The sequence below is a fragment of the Aulonocara stuartgranti genome (assembly GCF_965226115.1).
Source record: "Aulonocara stuartgranti genome assembly, chromosome: 4".
Lineage (NCBI taxonomy): Eukaryota > Metazoa > Chordata > Actinopteri > Cichliformes > Cichlidae > Aulonocara > Aulonocara stuartgranti.
The window spans coordinates 16,080,339-16,099,611 of NC_138942.1; the positions used below are offsets into that span (position 1 = coordinate 16,080,339).

Genomic DNA, 19,273 nt, shown 5'->3' on the forward strand with positions numbered 1-19,273 from the left:
CACTACCACACATTTGGACTGATTTGTGACCACTGTTTGGGAGGGATGGTTATATTGTGTATCTGGAATGAATTTTAGGTCTCTACGTCCATCCCATGGGGAATGGGAGCAGTAACAAAGGTGTTGCGTTTATATTTTTGTTGAGTGTAGATAAAACGATGTCTGTTAGCACCAACCAAGCCTATTCTATACTTGGACAAGTTGGCATAAAACATGCTCTAAAAAACAAAACTTAAATATAATTTTACAGAAAGTGTCAAGACTTTGAGTTTCTTTTAAGAGTGGGGCTCAATACATTTAGTGCTCCACTTTCATTCTCAACTGTAACAGTTACAAATTGGTGACGAGCCCTTACCTTAACCCGAATCTAACTCAAACTTTAACCCTCAAAAAAACATTAGGGTCAGTCAAAAGGTTTACAAAATTTCTTTATATCTCTGATGGTCAAAAACTGATGATCACTGGCCCATCTACAGAGTAGAACTGCTTTAATTCTTCATTGCACAGATTCACCAAGGCACTGCAAACATTCCTCAGAGAATTTCAGCCATATTGATATGATACTTTCACACAGTTGCTGCAGATCCACGATGAGACTCTGTTACAGGAAAAATGATTCTATGTTTCTTTACCTTCTTTTAAATGTACAAAGATGCCCTTTGTCTATGGTTAGATTAGTTTAGAATTATCCTTTTAGACTTTCCCAGCAAAGACATATTGTTTTGGGACATATTGTTTTAGATTGTTTTATCTCTCACAGCTTTCTCCCAGCTCTCTGCTGACGAGACTAGCGCCACATATGGAGTTGTTTATTTTATCTGTTTATTATTTTCTTATCCTGTTCTCACTGTCTCTGTGATTTGTGCCTATAAAAATGCCAAGCCTCTGTTCATGGTCGTGAGTTGTTCTTTGCAGCTCACCCGTGCACACGTTAAAGCATAAAAAGTAACCTTGTCTCATTGTGTCTTTATTTCTCCTGGGTTTTTTACAGAGTTTTCTCCCAACAGACTCTCATTCTACCACATTCCAAAGGTGCTCTACTCAACTGAGATCTGTGGAGGGCACTGAAGTGCAGTGAACTCACTGACATGTTTGAGAAACTACTTTGAGATGATTTGAGCTTTGTGACGAGGTGTGTTATCCTGCTGGAAGCAGTCGGAAGATGGGTATGCTGTGGTCATAAAGAAGTGGACTTGGTCAGCAACAATACTCAGGTAGACTGTGGTGTTGGTACTCGGGTGTGTGAAGAAAATTGCCCCCACACCACCAGCAGCATCAGGATCCATCCATCCATTTGATATGTACTGCTTATCTGGTTTCAGGTTGCAAGGGAAGAAGTTTAAGCAGAGTAATCTGGTTCAAACAAGTAACGTAAATCAGTTTTCTTGCTTATTCTGATTCTCCGGTTGAGCTTCAGGGAAGTCGTCTTGAGCTTATTTGTCTGTAAGGACTGTCTGGATAGATTTTGTGTTGATGAGCAGTTGAGTGTATATTAATGAAGATATTTCTGAGACAGTGTCATTAATTGATTTTTTCTAAAAGCATAATGCAAAATATATTTTTAAGTGTTATTCTTGTGGTTTAATATGTTGCCCAAAACGTACATCTAATCTTATTTTATTGCTCTAACTAATTACATCAGTGATCGGGAGAAAAATGTACATTTTTATTTACATTAAAATATGTTCGAATAATGGTGAATCTTTATTTTTTCAGTATGGTATAAATGAAAGATTCACAAGAATAAGTGAGTCAGCAACACTTCAGCCATTTTTGCCATTTTGGCTCAAAGGAAAACAAACAGAACCTGTTTTAGGGGAATTTCTTGGCTTTAAAAAACAAAACAAAAGAGCACAATAGCTTTTCTTCATAAAGCTAAGCGTATACAACATTCATTTCTCTCTGCTTCAGACTTCATTTACTTCATGGGAGTGAATTAACATGAACCATTAAGGCAAATAATTAATTACCAGTAAAGACGTTACTCCAAACTTCACAGGTGGTTAGTTCAAGTTCAAGCTCTTTGTTGACACGCCTGCTTCCATAGAGAGAAAGTGGCGTTTTTAACTTATAAATGCTTGATGTGGTTGAGCAGGAAACAGCAGCCGACTGTCAGCTGTGTTTTAAAGAGACAACAGATCAAAGAATTTCTTTTCGGCTAAAATACAGCATGTGTACAGTCTATTTGAAAACATTCCTACTACCAAAAATCAGTATACACTTTTAGGAAGCAATGTCTCCTAAAATTGACCTTACAACTGTATAACTGATGCACACATTGAAGGACAGAATCTGAAATACACTGTTTCAGTGAAGTCTTAGAGGAGAAGGCACTTCTTTGTCTTCTTGGTGATAGGTGGAGGGGACACGGCAATCCTGATGGCCTCATCAAACAGAGTTTTAACGCCACGTTGAGTCAAAGCTGAGCACTCCAGGTACTTGACAGAACCTGAAGACAGGAAACAGAGAGCCAGATTCCAGGTTTATTACTGGAATCTGCCGTCTTCCGTGATGATTTAAAAGAAAAAGTATTAGAGATAACTGAAGCCATTACCAATCTCTTTGGACAGGGCCAGTCCATCAGGGTAGTTAATGGGAGAGATATTAGTCTTCTTCTCCTTCTTGTGCTTCTCTAAAGCGTCTTTGTCATCTCTCAGATCCATTTTGGTCCCCACGAGGATTATGGGAGTGTTCTGACAATGGTGTCTCACCTCATGAATCCACTGCAAAGAGACAATGTTTATGAGTTTAACTTCCCAGCTCGGCCTGCACCACCTTGAACACTTTATTTTATTGAAGCTGCAGCTACTTCCTATTTGCATTGTCATTCTTTTGATTTTTGGTGAATGAATCATGTGGAGCATTCCTAAATGGAGCTTGTATGTTCTCCCTGTGCTTTTGAGGGTTTCCTCCTACAACTCAAAGACATTTATGTTGGATTAAGTGGTGAATCTAATTTGGCTGTAGGTGTGGATGTGAGTTCGACTGGTTATTTGAAGGCTTTAACTCTAAATGTTACAAAATAATGCTTATTACCTGGCTACAAACATACAATGCCATACAGTTGATACATTATTTAAAAAATAAAAAACAAAAGAAGTTTCTTTTAAAGGGGGAAGACGGGAGTAAGACACCTTTGAAATCCAAAGCCAGAGCAATAGGTCAGCATTGGTACACATTAGATTATCTAAAATAACTGTGATAAAGCAATTGCCCCTAAACCTAATAACTGGTAGTGCCATCCTTGGCAGCAAGAACTGCAATCAAGCATTTGTAATAACTGCCAATGAGTACTTCACATCACTGTGGAGGAATTTTGACCCACTCTTCTCTGCCGAATTGTTTTCATTCAGCCCCACTGGAGGGTTTGCAAGCATGAAAGCCCTGTTTAAGGTTACCTAATCATCTCAGTCAGGTTGAAATCCAGACTTTGACTCCAAAATCTTAATTTTGTTTCTTTGAGCCATACAGAGGTGGACATGCTGGTGTTTTTTGGATCATCGCCCTTCTGTATAATCCAAGACCTCTTGAGTCTCAGGGCATGAACTGATGGCCAAAAATTCTTCAGGATTTTCTGGTAGAAAGCAGAATTCATGGTTCCATCAATTGCAACAAGTTGTTCAGGTCCTGAAGCAGCAAAGCAGCCCAGACCCTCATACTAGCACCACCATGTTTGACTGTTGGTATGATGGTGTTCTTATGAAATGCTGTGGGTCTTGGGGATCATCCAGATGCTTTTTGGCAAATGTGAGACGACCATTTGTGTTCTCAGCAGTGATTTCCACCTTGGAGATCCAGTCTGCTACTCCTGGCTGCTTGCAGTGGGCTGCTTAGTTGGCATATGTCACACTTCAGAGTACTCACACTTAGTAAAAAAAACTTTTTTATTAAGAGAAAATATGCCTAACCTAATTTTGATGGCACATTTTAAAAGTAAAAAAATGCTAAATATTTTGTCGCCCTTTTCCACTTTCTTGTCGTTTTCTGGTTTTATGAAAACTCACTACTTAATAGAAATTAACTGAGACATTATTCACTAATAAAATTAATTTGTAGTTGCGGTTTCTACTTTCCATCATGATAGAATCCTTTGGGACATATAATTACATTTTTCCTTTGAATTTATGGTTAGGTCTTGATCCACAGCAGCTTGTGCTTGCTTTGCAGCACAGGCACAATATAAGTAAATGTCATGATATTGATATGACAGTACTGACACTGTCAGTACTTCATTAGTAAAACCTTAATAGGATGACATTGTGCAGCCACCTTTCCATAATATAGCGACTACTCACCTTATTACGGACATTTTCAAATGACGCAGGAGACACGAGGGAAAAGCAGATGAGAAAAATGTCCTGGTAAGACAAAGAAAGCAAAACAGTCAGAGCCTCAATTCTTTATATTTTGAAAATCAGTGAAAAAGCTGCCAATGTCCAACGGAAAACTTAAAGACCTTCAGAAAGCATGGAGAACTACTGCTGAAGACCACTTTTAAAAAAAATCATAGGAACATCTTACTTCACTGGAAGTGAAATATAAAGAACTAAGGAGTGACTCAAATCTTTTGCACAGTAATGTAAGTGAAGTATAGCACAACATTGTGTAATCTTTCTTTTTGTGGTCGTTGTACCGTCTGTGGGTAGGAAAGGGGGCGGAGTCTGTCATAGTCTTCTTGTCCTGCTGTGTCCCAAAGGTTCAGGCTCACCGGCTTCCCATCGAACAAAACATTGGCGGAGTAGTTGTCGAACCTGACAGAAGTGATGAAGCACAAATAAACCAAACCCTTCTGGCTTTATATAGACTGTCAAAATATAACTACTGAAAAAAACAACTGAAGTGGAAGTTGATATCTTATCTGCCTTATTGTAGACTTTTATGGCATCTGCTCTCTTAAATTTCACTCACTGGGAAGCTTGTTTATCAATGACTTCATGCCACAGTTACAGTAACAGCTAAGATCAGAATGAGATAGGCTGAAGGGTTTCCTCATAACATCCTGTAACATGTATTTCTGGTCTAGTTACAGTCCACTGCTGTGATTGTAAGCTCCTCTGCAAGCCAAATTTTCATATGCACTGATTTTAAAGGAGGGTGGAGCCTGATCACTGTTTGCTAATCTTGCTTTAATAAATAAATAAATACTCACTGCACTGCAAAGTGAGATACTCACACTGTGGGGATGTACTCTCCAGGAAAGGCTTTGGTGGTGTAGTTGATGAGCAGACAGGTCTTACCTACTTCTCTGTAGGTGAGAAGAAGCTGGATTAGCATTTACTGAGAGAAGGCAAAAAAACAACAACAATGCTGTGTCTGAACTGATGGACAATCAACTTTGTTACACTGGACTCAGGTTGCCAAAACTATTTAGGCAGGCACACAGCCCCTCCCCTCACTGGTAGCTGAACATATGAACAGTAGCTGACATCCACATTACTGAACAACACTTATCACAACACGACAGTTATCAGAAGTATCTGGTACACATGTGAATGCTAGCTGTTTAACTATCAGTAAATGTTAGCATTAAAGTAGCAGCTATAGCTAATCATAACACAGTAACTTTAATGTGGGAGCAGATGTTATCAGTTGTGTTATACAGTTATTTTAATAAACAGTGTTAATATAACAACATAACACAGTTATAGTAATGTGCAAAAGTCCTGAGTAATCATTTCTTTATAGTTTGAAATGAATATGGGATGTAGCAACAGTTTACTGAAACATGCACAAATGTACAAGCCCAAAAGCCAATATTTGATGACCTGAACCTGTTGCGACTGATTTAAAGTCCAGTTCTTGTGTAAATTACTGACAGCCACCATGCGAAAAAGATTATGTCTGATGCGGCTTTGGCAAACAGTAACTGATCAGCTGAAGGGCCAGACCCATCTCCTTGCTGGATTTGTTTTTTCTGTCTTAAGGCCATGACTTTCAGATATTTTTCATCTGTTGTAGACAGTGTGGTTTTTTGCCTTTATTTGTTCTCCCCTTTTCCAGTTTCCCACCTGTCTCAGGATAAGAAAAATCTTTCTTTTCTGAATTGCCTTGAAAGCCAGATATGAAGAATATAAATAAAAACTTGTCACCAGAAGCATGGCAGCCAAAAAGTAGTGATGTTTTTTTGTCTTTCTTGCACTACAACAGAAAACTTTAGTAGTAGCATGACAATCCTAAATATCTAGCTAATGTAATGAAAATGGACTGACTCTTCACTGCCTCTGAGCACTCAAAGCCTTGTTCACTCATTCATACAAACACCTTTTTCTGTGCTTTCAGTGTAACATTTACACTCAGGTGGACACATCGGAGAGCAACTTGGATTTTATATCTGGCCTAAGGGCATTTGCACACAAACTGGAGCACCCGGGGTTAACCCAGCAACCTCCCAATCAGTCGGTGACCTGCTCTACCTGCTCTGAGCCACAGCCATCACATTTTACAGGTAAAAACTAGGTGTAAAAAATAAAATAAAGTTATATTGAGTAAGTGAACTCACCCGTCTCCGACGACGACACACTTAATGGTCTGCATTGCGCTGCAGCAACTGGAGGAATGCTGTCAGCCCAGGAGCTTATTTCTTATCATGCTTCTTTGCGTTTACCTTGAAAGTCGGATGCTGGCGCTGGGGCTGGACGTGTCGTCAGTGTTACAGTCAAAGCTAGGAAAACAGGTTTTTTGCTCCATGGTAAGGTGGAGCCCTCCATCCATCCATATATATATATATATATATATATATATATATATATAATATATAACTCAATATCTTTAATGATTTTGCCCATTGAGATCTGATTTGTTTTTAAAGTGTTCCTTTATTTTTTATTTTTTTAGCAGTTAATACAAATGTGTATGTGTGTAAACCAATACTCATATAATAATAGTTGTTGTTCTAAATAAAATTGAATTGACTTGAATATAGTTTATGAATTTTACACTTAAAGACAGTACAGCGAGCAGCTAGACACAAATACTGACAGCTTACTTTAATTAATACATTTGACTAGTATAATCAAATGTTTAATCCCAACTCACCAAAAGCCCAGCAACCTAAAACTATAGGTGTCATTTTTTATTTTATTTACACTACTATAAATTATGTTTGTTATCGAGACCTAGATATTTCGCTAGAGTCACGAAAAAAAAGGCATGAAACAAACTAACATTAAGTGAACTCACCCGCCTCAGACAGCAACACTTTTAATGCTCTGCATTGCGCTGCAGGAGCTGCCATCCTCACCTGTCACCCCAATCCTCTCCACTTCCTCCTTCACTACATCCGTGGATCTTCTCTGTAGTCTTTCTCTTTTTTCCTGCCAGACAGCTCCATATTTGACATCCTTTGACTTCTTGGACTTTCCGAGTAGCAAATCTGACTTAAGGGGGAAATTCCTGTTGAAATTCCAACTCGGAGCTCCAGATATCTTCATAACTATAACTTGAGATAATATTATCTAGCATTTAACATGAGCTTACTCATAAATTATGAAGCACAACAGCAGCCACCACATCTGAGATATTTAAAAAAGCCAATATGAGTGGACGGGTCGATAGTGTGACAGGATTGAAACTTAAATGTGTTTTTCTACTCTAAATTCAACATTTTGCTGCTGTTTCATCAAACAGTAACCATGCCAGTGCAGACATACTCATCTCGCCCTCACACACACACACACACACACGCACACATCACTCCTCATCCTCCTCCCTGCTCTGCTGTTTTGTTGTTGTCACGTGACTAAGCTGCCTCAAGCAGACACAAGCTCGCTGCAGTGCATGAGAAATGGAGATATTCTATGGCTAGTAGTGAAAATGATGTTTCATCAACACAAGCACACTTTCCAGGTAAGCACATTTAAATTCCAGGTCTTCAAGAATGTTTCAATTTTATTTGTCACATACACAGTTATAGAAGTATATCGTACAGTGAAGTGCTCAGACTGACTGTACAAGTAAAGAGGAAGACATAATAAAGATGAATTCAAATAACTTTTTGAATAATAGCTATCTAATATAAATAACTAGAAGGGCAACCACGGTCTAGGGGTGAGTACTGGGTAGCTGAGTAACTTGTGGGGTGGGGCAGCCAACAAGTGTTCCCATCAAGCAACCAAGTATTAGTGACAGTGTATTGGTATAACTGTTACATGGAAACATGGAAACTGTTATGGAAGGACAGAAATACATTGTTTTTGTGCATGTGTACTGGTGTTTTTCTTGTATTTCTTCAGCCACCCTCACCAGTAGCAGTCACGTTCCCCTGTAACAGTTCCAGTGAAGGAAGTCTTAGAGGACAGAGCATTTATTTGCCTTCTTTTTGATGGGTGAAGGGCACAGGACAGCCCGAACGACTTCATCAAACACAGTTTTAACGCCACGTTGCGTCAGGGCTGAGCACTCCAGGTACTGGACAGAACCTAAGGACGGGAAAAAGAAGGCAGCTGGTTTATTACTGGAATCTGCTGTCTTCCATGAATTATAATTAACCATTTAAAAAAGTATCAGAGATAACTGAAGCCATTACCAATCTCTTTGGACAGGGCCACTCCTTGAGAATAAGTAATTGGAGAGATTTTATTCTTCTTCAGCTTCTCCAGGGTGTCCTTGTCATCTCTCAGGTCCAGTTTGGTGCCTACGAGGATTATGGGAGTGTTGGGACAATGGTGTCTCACCTCATGGCACCACTACACAGAGATAACATTTACAATTTAGGGATATAATGTTTTAGATCGTTCAGTGTTATCTTGAACACTTTATTTTATCAGTGCTGCAACTAATTGCCATTTGCATGAGAAGCCTGCTAAAGATGCAAACCAAGAATCCCAGCTGTGCACAAAAACTAGAATAACCAGATTTTCCAATATTTCCAGTCTTTGTTATCCTAACTTCTGTAAAGATCTCTCAAAACTATCTCTGAAAATGTAATTCAGTAAACACTTTTTGATGGAACTGCAAATAAACAATGCACCATTTTGCCCCAAATCCTGATCCAGTAAAACTCTTGGCTATAAGGGGGAAACCTCTGCGCAGCCAAACACACCTAGAGTAGGGGTGTGACTTGTGCCATCAGCCAGTGACATTTGCCCACTTGGTGATATGAGTGACTTTTCTGTCTGCTGTTTGGATTGTGACTAATTGACGGTTTCTTGTAAACCTAGTGGAAGTCCTTTTTTGGGGGGGTAAATATTTATCTATTTGGTTCATTACTACGCTACAATAATTCAAAGAATAGGCAAAGTTTGACATCTTCAAGTTCAAAATTTATAGAAAACAAACAAAACTTGGTCTTGTTTGGTGTTGGTCTCTTACACCCTTTCCAATGGAAAGTGGTTATACCGCACATGGTGTTAAACTTAAGTGGGAAACAAGTGTGACACACTGACAAATGTGTCTAATATCAAGCTAAATAATATGTAGACCAGGTCCTCTGCCAGATCTCCCAACACACCCTCACACATTGGGTAAGAATTTGATGACAAATTCTTAAGCATAAGAATTTGCTTAAGTTTATCTTAAGATAAACATTTGTCAGCTGTCTCCACTTTCCTGTGTTCCTTTCATTTTATGACAAGTTGGAATCTGTACTATAATTACCTACACAACTTCCTGTTAGTTACAACTTTACTTTCCATCATATTAGGATCTTTCAGGAACTGTAGCTGCATTTTCCCAATGAGCTTATTGATTAGTTTTCCATCTACAATTGCTTGTGCCTGTTTGGCAGCACAGGCATGAAATGAATGAACAACATGATGTCGACTACTCACCTTATGACGAACGTTTTCATACGAGGCAGGCATCACGAGTGAAAAGCAGATGAGAAACACATTCTGGTAAGACAGAAATACCGAAGTAATCACTGCCTGTAACAACCACTTCCTGTTAAGAAGGGTTTTTGAGTTTTATGCCAAATCTTTAGCTAATAGCTCTTTGGAAATCACCTTGTTTGTGCAGAAATACTTTTTTAAATGTCTGTTAAATTGTTACGTTTGAGATTTTTAGTCAATTCAACTAAAGAAATGGGAATAAATAATGTTTTTGCAACAGGTTTATAGTAACAAAGTGCTGGAAAACACAATTAAAAATCTGTCGACATAACAGTGGTTCATCCCTCAGCTTAAGTTCGTTTTTATACATGATTTTTAAATGGGTTAATTAAATAAGTAAATAAACACTAGAACTATTGCTCAAGAAGACTTAGAAGTGAGATATCAGGAAATGAGGGGAGACTTTTGCACAATAATGTAAGTGAACTATAGCACAACATTGAGTGATTGCTGACAATCAGAACGTAATCATGTTTTTGTTGTGGTTGTTGTACCGTCTCTGGGTAGGAAAGGGGGCGGAGTCTGTCGTAGTCTTCTTGTCCTGCTGTATCCCAAAGGCCCAGGTTCACTGACTTCCCATCCACCATAACATTGGTGGAGTAGTTGTCGAACCTGATAGAAAATGAAGTGCGTAGAAGCTAAACCTTCAGGCTTAATATAAACTGGTAAAACATTACCTCTACTAAAATAAAAAACAGGAGAACAAGGGAAATCGATTGATTTATTGTTTCATTATTCCACTCCTATGATTCTAAAATCCTCTGCAAGGCTAATTTTAATATAAAAAATTCACACGATGTCAAGCGATGCCAAGCATGATTGTGTAAGGATTGTGCAGGAGGATGAAAAACCAATTACTGACTTACACAGAGGGGATTTCCTCTCCGGGAAAGGCATTGGTGGTGTAGCCGATGAGCAGACAGGTCTTACCCACTGCTCTGGAATGAAGAAGAGGCTGGATTAGCATTTATTGAAAGAAGGCAAAAAACTCACCAAAAGTTGTTACTGTTCATCTGGACGTAGCGTTTTCAGCGGGAGAAACGTTTCGTCACTCATCCAAGTGACTTCTTCAGTCTTTTATACGTTTTCCCCAAGCTTATAAACACTCTGTGAATGGCCACTGATCAATGATCATGTAGTTAGTTAGGATTATGTGTTAACTAATTATTTCCACAATAATTAGTTAAATAAAATAAATAAATAAATAAATAAAACAAATAATTAACCACAATTCAGTGGGTTCCACACTGAACTTAGAGGAAAGAAAAGTATTGATCCTATTGCGCTAGTATCAGTCCAATACCAATAACAGAGTAGGTATCGATATTATCGATGTATGTCTTTCTAATCTTTCGCTGAGTGAAGTTAGCTCTTTCTTTTCTCCCTGTGAAATACAACAGCTGGACCTTTAACTAGCAACACACTTTGAGTCAAACTGCACATAAAAAGTTTGTGTGTTTGCTGATGTTTGCTGAGCTGATAGAAACGTTGCATTTGAAATGATCTGCTAAATAAGAAAAAATATTACTCCCTTTATGCTCTCTCGTCTTCTGTAGGGCTAGTTAGATGCTGAAGTAACTAACGGACATTAAAAAGCAAAAAACTTCGGCTCCCGACTTCACCACTTCACACGGTTTTGCCTTATATTCATCTCATTTTATGCGACATTCCGTGGTGATTAATTGCCTTTAATGTGTCAGCATCGAGTTTGAAATTGCAGCATCGCTAACCACCTGTAAAATATCAATATTAACTACTTATATGAAATGAACTCACCCGTCTCCAACGACAACACACTTAATGGGTTGCATTGTGCTGTAGCAGCTGGAGAAATGCTGTTAGCCCGGGAGCCAGCCAACAACAGCTCATTCTCATCATGCTGCCTTGCTTTAACCTTGAAAGTTGGATGCTGGTGCTGCGCTGGGAATGTCGTCCGCGTTCCAGTGCTCGGAAAACAGGTTTTTTTTTTTTTGCACCATGGTGGAGGCCTCCGCCTATCAGGAGCTACAGCAAAGCATGTTTTTCGTTGTTGTTGCTGTTGTAACATATTCCTGGATAGAGCCCGCTCGATCATAAGTACACATCAGGTGGTACTAGAGACTTCAAGTATTACAGTTTTGTTATATACTGTTTGCACGCACTGTTGTCACCTCGAGTCACAAGTCGGGATTGGTGGGACTTCTCCCACTTTCTTCCTTCGTCTGTTTCCTTTAAAGGTCTCCATCTGTCCCCACACCTTGCATCCTCTCCTGTCACCCCAACCGTCTGCATGTCCTGCTTCGCTACATCTACGGATCTTCTCTGTGGTCTTCCTCTTTTCCTCCTGCCAGACAGCTCCATATTCAGCATCCTTTGACTTCTCGGACTTTCCAAGTGGAAAATCCGAATTTAAAGAGAATTCCAGTTGAAACTCCCTTTTGGAGGAGCTCCAGATAACGTCATAACTTTTAATGCGAGTTGACTCATAAACTTCCTGGATATATTCCCATATTTCACGGGCTGCTCCGGAAGTAGCAGCAGCAACCGCTTCTGAGGTTTAAAAAATTTGCCGCGCTTGTATTGTTTTTGTTTCAACTGTGTAACAGTGTTATTATTCCTCCGATAAGGCAAGTCTCTTAATGAGCCTTTCGGGCTTTCGTCCACACTTAAAGTCATATGCTCATACAAGATTTTATTGGCTTTTTTTTTAAGTGAGGTAATTGAAAACGGATGGTGTCAGATTAACAAAGTGAGTGAGTCTAACTTCTGTGTAAACAGGTTATGGCACATGAAAAGTGGAGGCAACAAAACTTCACAGATGGTTACTTCAAGCTCTTTGTTGACAGCAAGGTGACACGACTGCCTTCATAAAGACAAACTGAAGTTTGTTAGGTGCTAAATATGGTGGAGCTGAATGAACAGCAGCAGGCGGTCAGGTGTGTGTTAAACCTTTGAGATGACAGAGCAAAGGTTTTGAAGTTTTTTTTACTTGTAAAAGCTTGAAATACACACACACATATAGTCAAAACTTTCAAAAAATTTTCAGAAGAATACAAACGATTCTTTGGTCAGTTCCAACTTAAAAAAGTGTGTACCTTTATTAAATAAAATCTCAACAAACTACATTGTATCATATACTTTCTTTTGCATATACAGGGAGTGCAGAATTATTAGGCAAATGAGTATTTTGTCCACATCATCCTCTTCATGCATGTTGTCTTACTCCAAGCTGTATAGGCTCGAAAGCCTACTACCAATTAAGCATATTAGGTGATGTGCATCTCTGTAATGAGAAGGGGTGTGGTCTAATGACATCAACACCCTATATCAGGTGTGCATAATTATTAGGCAACGTCCTTTCCTTTGGCAAAATGGGTCAAAAGAAGGACTTGACAGGCTCAGAAAAGTCAAAAATAGTGAGATATCTTGCAGAGGGATGCAGCAGTCTCAAAATTGCAAAGCTTCTGAAGCGTGATCATCGAACAATCAAGCGTTTCATTCAAAATAGTCAACAGGGTCGCAAGAAACGTGTGGAAAAACCAAGGTGCAAAATAACTGCCCATGAACTGAGAAAAGTCAAGCGTGCAGCTGCCAAGATGCCACTTGCCACCAGTTTGGCCATATTTCAGAGCTGCAACATCACTGGAGTGCCCAAAAGCACAAGGTGTGCAATACTCAGAGACATGGCCAAGGTAAGAAAGGCTGAAAGACGACCACCACTGAACAAGACACACAAGCTGAAACGTCAAGACTGGGCCAAGAAATATCTCAAGACTGGTTTTTCTAAGGTTTTATGGACTGATGAAATGAGAGTGAGTCTTGATGGGCCAGATGGATGGGCCCGTGGCTGGATTGGTAAAGGCAGAGAGCTCCAGTCCGACTCAGACGCCAGCAAGGTGGAGGTGGAGTACTGGTTTGGGCTGGTATCATCAAAGATGAGCTTGTGGGGCCTTTTCGGGTTGAGGTTGGTGTCAAGCTCAACTCCCAGTCCTACTGCCAGTTTCTGGAAGACACCTTCTTCAAGCAGTGGTACAGGAAGAAGTCTGCATCCTTCAAGAAAAACATGATTTTCATGCAGGACAATGCTCCATCACACGCGTCCAAGTACTCCACAGCGTGGCTGGCAAGAAAGGGTATAAAAGAAGAAAAACTAATGACATGGCCACCTTGTTCACCTGATCTGAACCCCATTGAGAACCTGTGGTCCATCATCAAATGTGAGATTTACAAGGAGGGACAACAGTACACCTCTCTGAACAGTGTCTGGGAGGCTGTGGTTGCTGCTGCACGCAATGTTGATGTTGAACAGATCAAAACACTGACAGAATCCATGGATGGCAGGCTTTTGAGTGTCCTTGCAAAGAAAGGTGGCTATATTGGTCGCTGATTTGTTTTTGTTTTGTTTTTGAATGTCAGAAATGTATATTTGTGAATGTGGAGATGTTATATTGGTTTCACTGGTAAAAATAAATAATTGAAATGGGTATATATTTGTTTTTGTTAAGTTGCCTAATAATTATGCACAGTAATAGTCACCTGCACACACAGATATCTCCCTAAAATAGCTAAAACTAAAAACAAACTAAAAACTACTTCCAAAAACATTCAGCTTTGATATTAATGAGTGTTTTGGGTTCATTGAGAACATGGTTGTTGTTCAATAATAAAATTATTCCTCAAAAATACAACTTGCCTAATAATTCTGCACTCCCTGTAGACTCTTGGTGTGGATTTGAATGGTTGCCTCCAAGTTAGATAAAGTTCCTTCCATATATTTTCTGTCCCTTTGTCCAGACCTCCCACCCCAAAGCTACCTCCTCAGGCTTATCTGTGGGGAACACCTAGGCATTTTCAAGCCGGCCAAGAAATGCAATCTCTTCAGTGTGTCCTGGATCTACTCCAAGGAAGTACATCCCTGGAAGACTTTGTCCACGAGGCACCCTGGAGGCATCTTAGTCAGGTTGCCTTAACTACCTCAGTTGACTCCTTTTGATGTAGAGGAGTGGCAGCTTTACTCTGAGTCACTCCCAAACGACTAAACTCTGCACACTATCTCTAAGGGTGAGGCTAGCCTTCAAAGAAAGCTCATTTCTGCTGCTAAAATCTGAAATCTCATTCTTTCAGTCACTACGCAAGCTTGTGACGATAGGTGAAGGCAGGGACACAGAATAGTAAATCAGCAGCTTTGCTTTCATGCTCAGCTCTCTTCACTACAACAGACAAGTACAGTGTCCATATCTGCAGACACTTCACCCATTATGTGACATTTCCAAAATTTCCACTCTTTAACATGTCCGGATCCTTCAGGCAATATTACTGTATTTTTCTATTATTTATCAGGTTTCCATCTACAGAACAGGCATAAAATGAGTAAACATCATGGTACTGACACTGAGAGCTGGACTAGTAAAACCTAAACAAGCTAACCCCATAAAAAAATCTTTCCATAATACAGCCACTGCTCACCTTATGACGGACGTTTTCATACGAGGTACAACACACAAGCGAAAAGCAGATAAGAAAAATGTCCTGGTAAGACAAAGAAACAAAGCAGTCAGAACCTAATCTCTTTGTATTTTGCAAAAAAATTGGTGCAGCAATTTATTTAAATGTGCATGCATTCACTTGTGGAGTTTACATACTCTGATTATGAACATGACTGTCATGGTAATTTGGGGCTTTTAGTATTTCTTGGAACTGTTATTTTCCAAAGTGGAATGACTGTACAGCATACGTCTTTGGATACTGGCTGTCTTTTCTTATATTCCCCATCAAGGGGATCCCACACTGCTTTAATAATGTTCTGTCAGGAAAGGTTTCTTGACAATCGCCCTTTAACTGAGGTAATTTCTGATGAGGCATTGGTGAATGGCCGATGGATCATCCCTTGAGTTAGGTGCCTTTTTTATTCCTGAATGATTCACGAGTCAGTGTTAAATGGCTTAAGATATAGCCAAACTACAAAAAAAGAAACATTTCTCTAAAGAAATGAGGCAAGGCTCAAGTACGGTTCGAGCCCCGGCTTGGACAGTCTCGGTCGTTGTGTCCTTGGGCAAGACACTTCACCTGTTGCCTACTGGTGGTGGTCAGAGGGCCCGGTGGCGCCAGTGTCTGGCAGCCTCGCCTCTGTCAGGGTGGCTGTGGCTACAATGTAGCTTGGCATCACCAGTGTGTGAATGTGTGTGTGAATAGGTGGATGACTGGATATGTAAAGCGCTTTGGGGTCCTCAGGGACTAGTAAAGCGCTATATAAATACAGGCCAGTTTTACTGTAAGTGAACTTTAACACAGCATTGTGATCTTTTTTTTGTATGTGATCTTTTTTTTGTACCGTCTGTGAGTAAGAAAGTGGGCGAAGTTTGTCATAGTCTGCTTGTCCTGCCGTATCCCAGAGAGCCAGGGTCACTGGGTTCCCATCCACCATAACATTGGAAGAGTAGTGGTCGAACCTGACAGAAGTGATGAAGTGTGAATGAGCTAAACTTAGTTTAATATAAACTGTTAAAACATTACCTCTACTAAAATTTAAAAAACAAAAGAGACACAGAACCTAAATGGAAATCAACCTTTCCTCTTATTTATTTTGCCCTTTAGCGGCTTCTGCTCTCTCTAAAGAAATATTCACTCATTTTTTAAATCTAACTGAACCAAAAGCCTGTGTATCATCCCACAGTTACAGTAATGAGGATGCACTTTCCACAGCTGGAACAGAATCAGATTAGGTGGAGTTTCCTCATAACTTTCTGTAACACATATTTTTCTTGGCTAGTTACACTCTCGACCTGTCCAGGATGTACCCCACCTCTTGACCTATGACAGCTGGGATTGGCTCCAGCTCTGATAAGGATAAACAGAAGTGGATGGATGGATGGATGGATGGATGGATGGATGGATGGATGGATGGATGGATGGATAGTTAGAGTGAACTGCTGTGATTGTTGCCTCTTCCACAAGCCAAGCTCTCACATTATATGATTCTGCAACATGATCCCAGCTTGATCATGAAGTGAAGAGGATGATTGATTACTGACTGCTATTTTTGCATAAATAAATAAATGTTCACTGCACTGCACTTTTGGATACTCACACCGAGGGGATTTCCTCTCCCGGAAAGGCATTGGTGGTGTAGCTGGTGAGCAGACAGGTCTTACCCACTCCTCTGTAAGGGAGAAGAGGCTGGATTAGCATTTATTGGGGAAAGGAAAAAAAAAACAATCATAGGTATGAACTGAGGAGACTGCACCTTTTGCATGGCTGGGGTCAGGTCAGTACCAGTTGTGTTACTTTTCTAAATCCCTGATCGATCTAATCATTTGGAATGTGCAATGCCTTGAAACAGTATTTGTACACCCTGAACTTTTCCACAATTTGCCATGTTACAATGACAAAATGAAAGGGATTTTATGTGATATACCAGCAAAAAGTAGTGCGAAATTGCTTTCATAGTATTCTACATAATATTGTACATTTAAAAATATCTTAATCTAACATACAATGTGTCATAATAGAATTTTCCATTCTGAAAACACCATCACCAAAACAAAGGAATCCATCAGACATAGTACTACACGTTGCTGTGTTTGTGTCTACAAAGTGTTACTACATGAGACAACCTAGAAAATAATGTAAAAACCACAACAGCATAAAATGCTGTCGATTTAAAAACTAATAAATAAATAAATATTCCTCTATATTCTCAAGAAAACTTCCTGCTTTGATTATTTTTCTGCTGATGCTTCTCCTCCTTTATTAAGTTAAACTGTAGTTTTCCCCCTGAAACAGCGCTGCTTAGTGGCTTCATGAAAGCTGAGGTGGAACGGGATCAGGTGTTCCCAGCACTGTCGTCTATCGCTTTCCCTTTCAGTACTGAGTGAAGCACTTTTGAAAGTGAAAGTCAGTTTGTGGATTTAACGTTTGAGCACACTGTTTGGAGATGCAGTGCTAAAAATCAGAGGCTGGGATGCTGAAAATAAAAATGGTGGATCAGAAATTGTTTAGCATATTTATTATTTTTTTTGTTCCAAAAAATAAAAATAAAATAAAATAAATAAAAGATATAGCATCCAAAATTGTAGCCTCCCCCCTATCAAGTTTGAAATTATGATATCATGAAAACACCAAACCTTTAGCTAATGTTATATTTAAAGGTAAAAATCAGGTTTAAAACGTGAACTAATACCGATTAAATAAACGTACGACAACGCATTTAACGGTAGCCCGAGAGCCAGCTAATCCCAGATCGATGCTCATCATGCTGCTTTCCTTTTAACCGGATGGTCGGAGCGATCAGCACTCATCAAGTCGAGGTCAAGCCAGACGCACCTTGAATTTTCCTGCTCCTCTATTCTTAATATTACGGTACTGGTGCCGTCCAGAAATCCAGAAACCCAATGAAAAACGTCTTTATCCTGTAGCTTTGAATCAGTTTTCATTTTATTTGCAAAAATAAACCTTTACCTTGTGATTAATAAGTAATACAAGTTATTATAATAACGTATTAGACATACATGACAAATTATAAAGCTGTTTTAACAGGATATTTAATATTGCGACATTGAAGAAATATTTCAGTAAATTTTCATTCACGTCTCCCAGCTCACAGTTAAGTGTCATATAACTAAAATAAAACAACACAAAAATAAAAGTCCGTAAATACTCCATCTAATCCATTTATATACAGTATTATTGTATTGCTTCCATAATATTGCACATTTAGAAACATTGTAGTGTTGCATATAATTTGTTATAATGTTATATAATTTTCCATAATCAATAATTCTAATTAAACATTTGTAATTTATATTCTAGGGTCTTACACGTTGAGACAACAGTTGGTGTGGATTGGATCTATATATATGGAATTGAATTGAATAGTTCTGGTGATGTATTAGTTTCACTGGACTGCTATTCAGGTTTACCCCAATGACTCTAGAGTACTGTACAGTCATTGGTTTACCATGACTCTACATGTGGCGAGTCTTACCTCATATCTGTACAGTTTTAGAAAAAATTAAAAAATTAAAAAAAGCAAAGTTCACTCATATTACATTATCATATGTATAATACTCTCAAATTTATTACTTTTAGAGATGATTGAACAAATCCACTATTCCAGTTAATGGCACCTCAGAGAACTGTATATGGCTTGATAAAATAAATAACTAAAAACAGGAAAAGTCCACTCAAATTACATACTAATATGTGTAATACTACCAGTTGTGAACTGTAATTACAGTAGTTTTCTTTATAAAAGAATAATTTCAACAGATACCTACAAGAATAATAATAATAATAATGATGATGATGCACTGGACCAATTCTGCAAAAAAATTACCTTTCCACATTCATAATTTTGCATTTTTTTGACGTCCTCACTGGACTTTTTACTTTTCCCCAGAATCTCCATGATTTTTCATTTTAGATTACTTTAAATAAAAACATTTGATTAAATGAAAAGTTATACAGTA

At 38.9% G+C, this 19,273-nt stretch overlaps 2 protein-coding genes across 4 annotated transcripts; both read right to left on the reverse strand.

Moving 5' to 3' along the window:
* Positions 1–1,526: 1,526 nt before the first annotated feature.
* Positions 1,527–6,599, reverse strand: LOC309705907 (ras-related C3 botulinum toxin substrate 1-like). The gene is made up of 6 exons (XM_082531981.1): positions 6,500–6,599; positions 5,174–5,245; positions 4,634–4,751; positions 4,296–4,358; positions 2,555–2,723; positions 1,527–2,449 (listed from the first exon to the last, which is right to left on the reverse strand). The coding sequence occupies exons 1-6, from the start codon at positions 6,532–6,534 to the stop codon at positions 2,319–2,321; spliced, it is 588 nt and encodes a 195-aa protein (XP_082388107.1). The 5' UTR covers positions 6,535–6,599; the 3' UTR covers positions 1,527–2,318.
* A 1,270-nt stretch (positions 6,600–7,869) lies between these two features.
* Positions 7,870–13,059, reverse strand: LOC309705928 (ras-related C3 botulinum toxin substrate 1-like). 3 transcript variants are annotated; one of them, XM_082532015.1, is made up of 7 exons: positions 11,978–13,059; positions 11,604–11,831; positions 10,694–10,760; positions 10,322–10,439; positions 9,768–9,830; positions 8,525–8,684; positions 7,870–8,417 (listed from the first exon to the last, which is right to left on the reverse strand). In XM_082532015.1, exons 1-7 carry the CDS (start codon positions 12,174–12,176, stop codon positions 8,287–8,289), a joined length of 966 nt encoding a protein of 321 aa, XP_082388141.1. In that variant the 5' UTR covers positions 12,177–13,059; the 3' UTR covers positions 7,870–8,286. The 3 variants fall into 3 exon arrangements, with proteins under 3 accessions (XP_082388141.1, XP_082388140.1, XP_082388142.1); XM_082532014.1 differs by having other exon boundaries at positions 11,969–13,059; XM_082532016.1 differs by lacking the exon at positions 11,978–13,059 and having other exon boundaries at positions 10,694–10,765; positions 11,604–11,716.
* Positions 13,060–19,273: the final 6,214 nt, after the last annotated feature.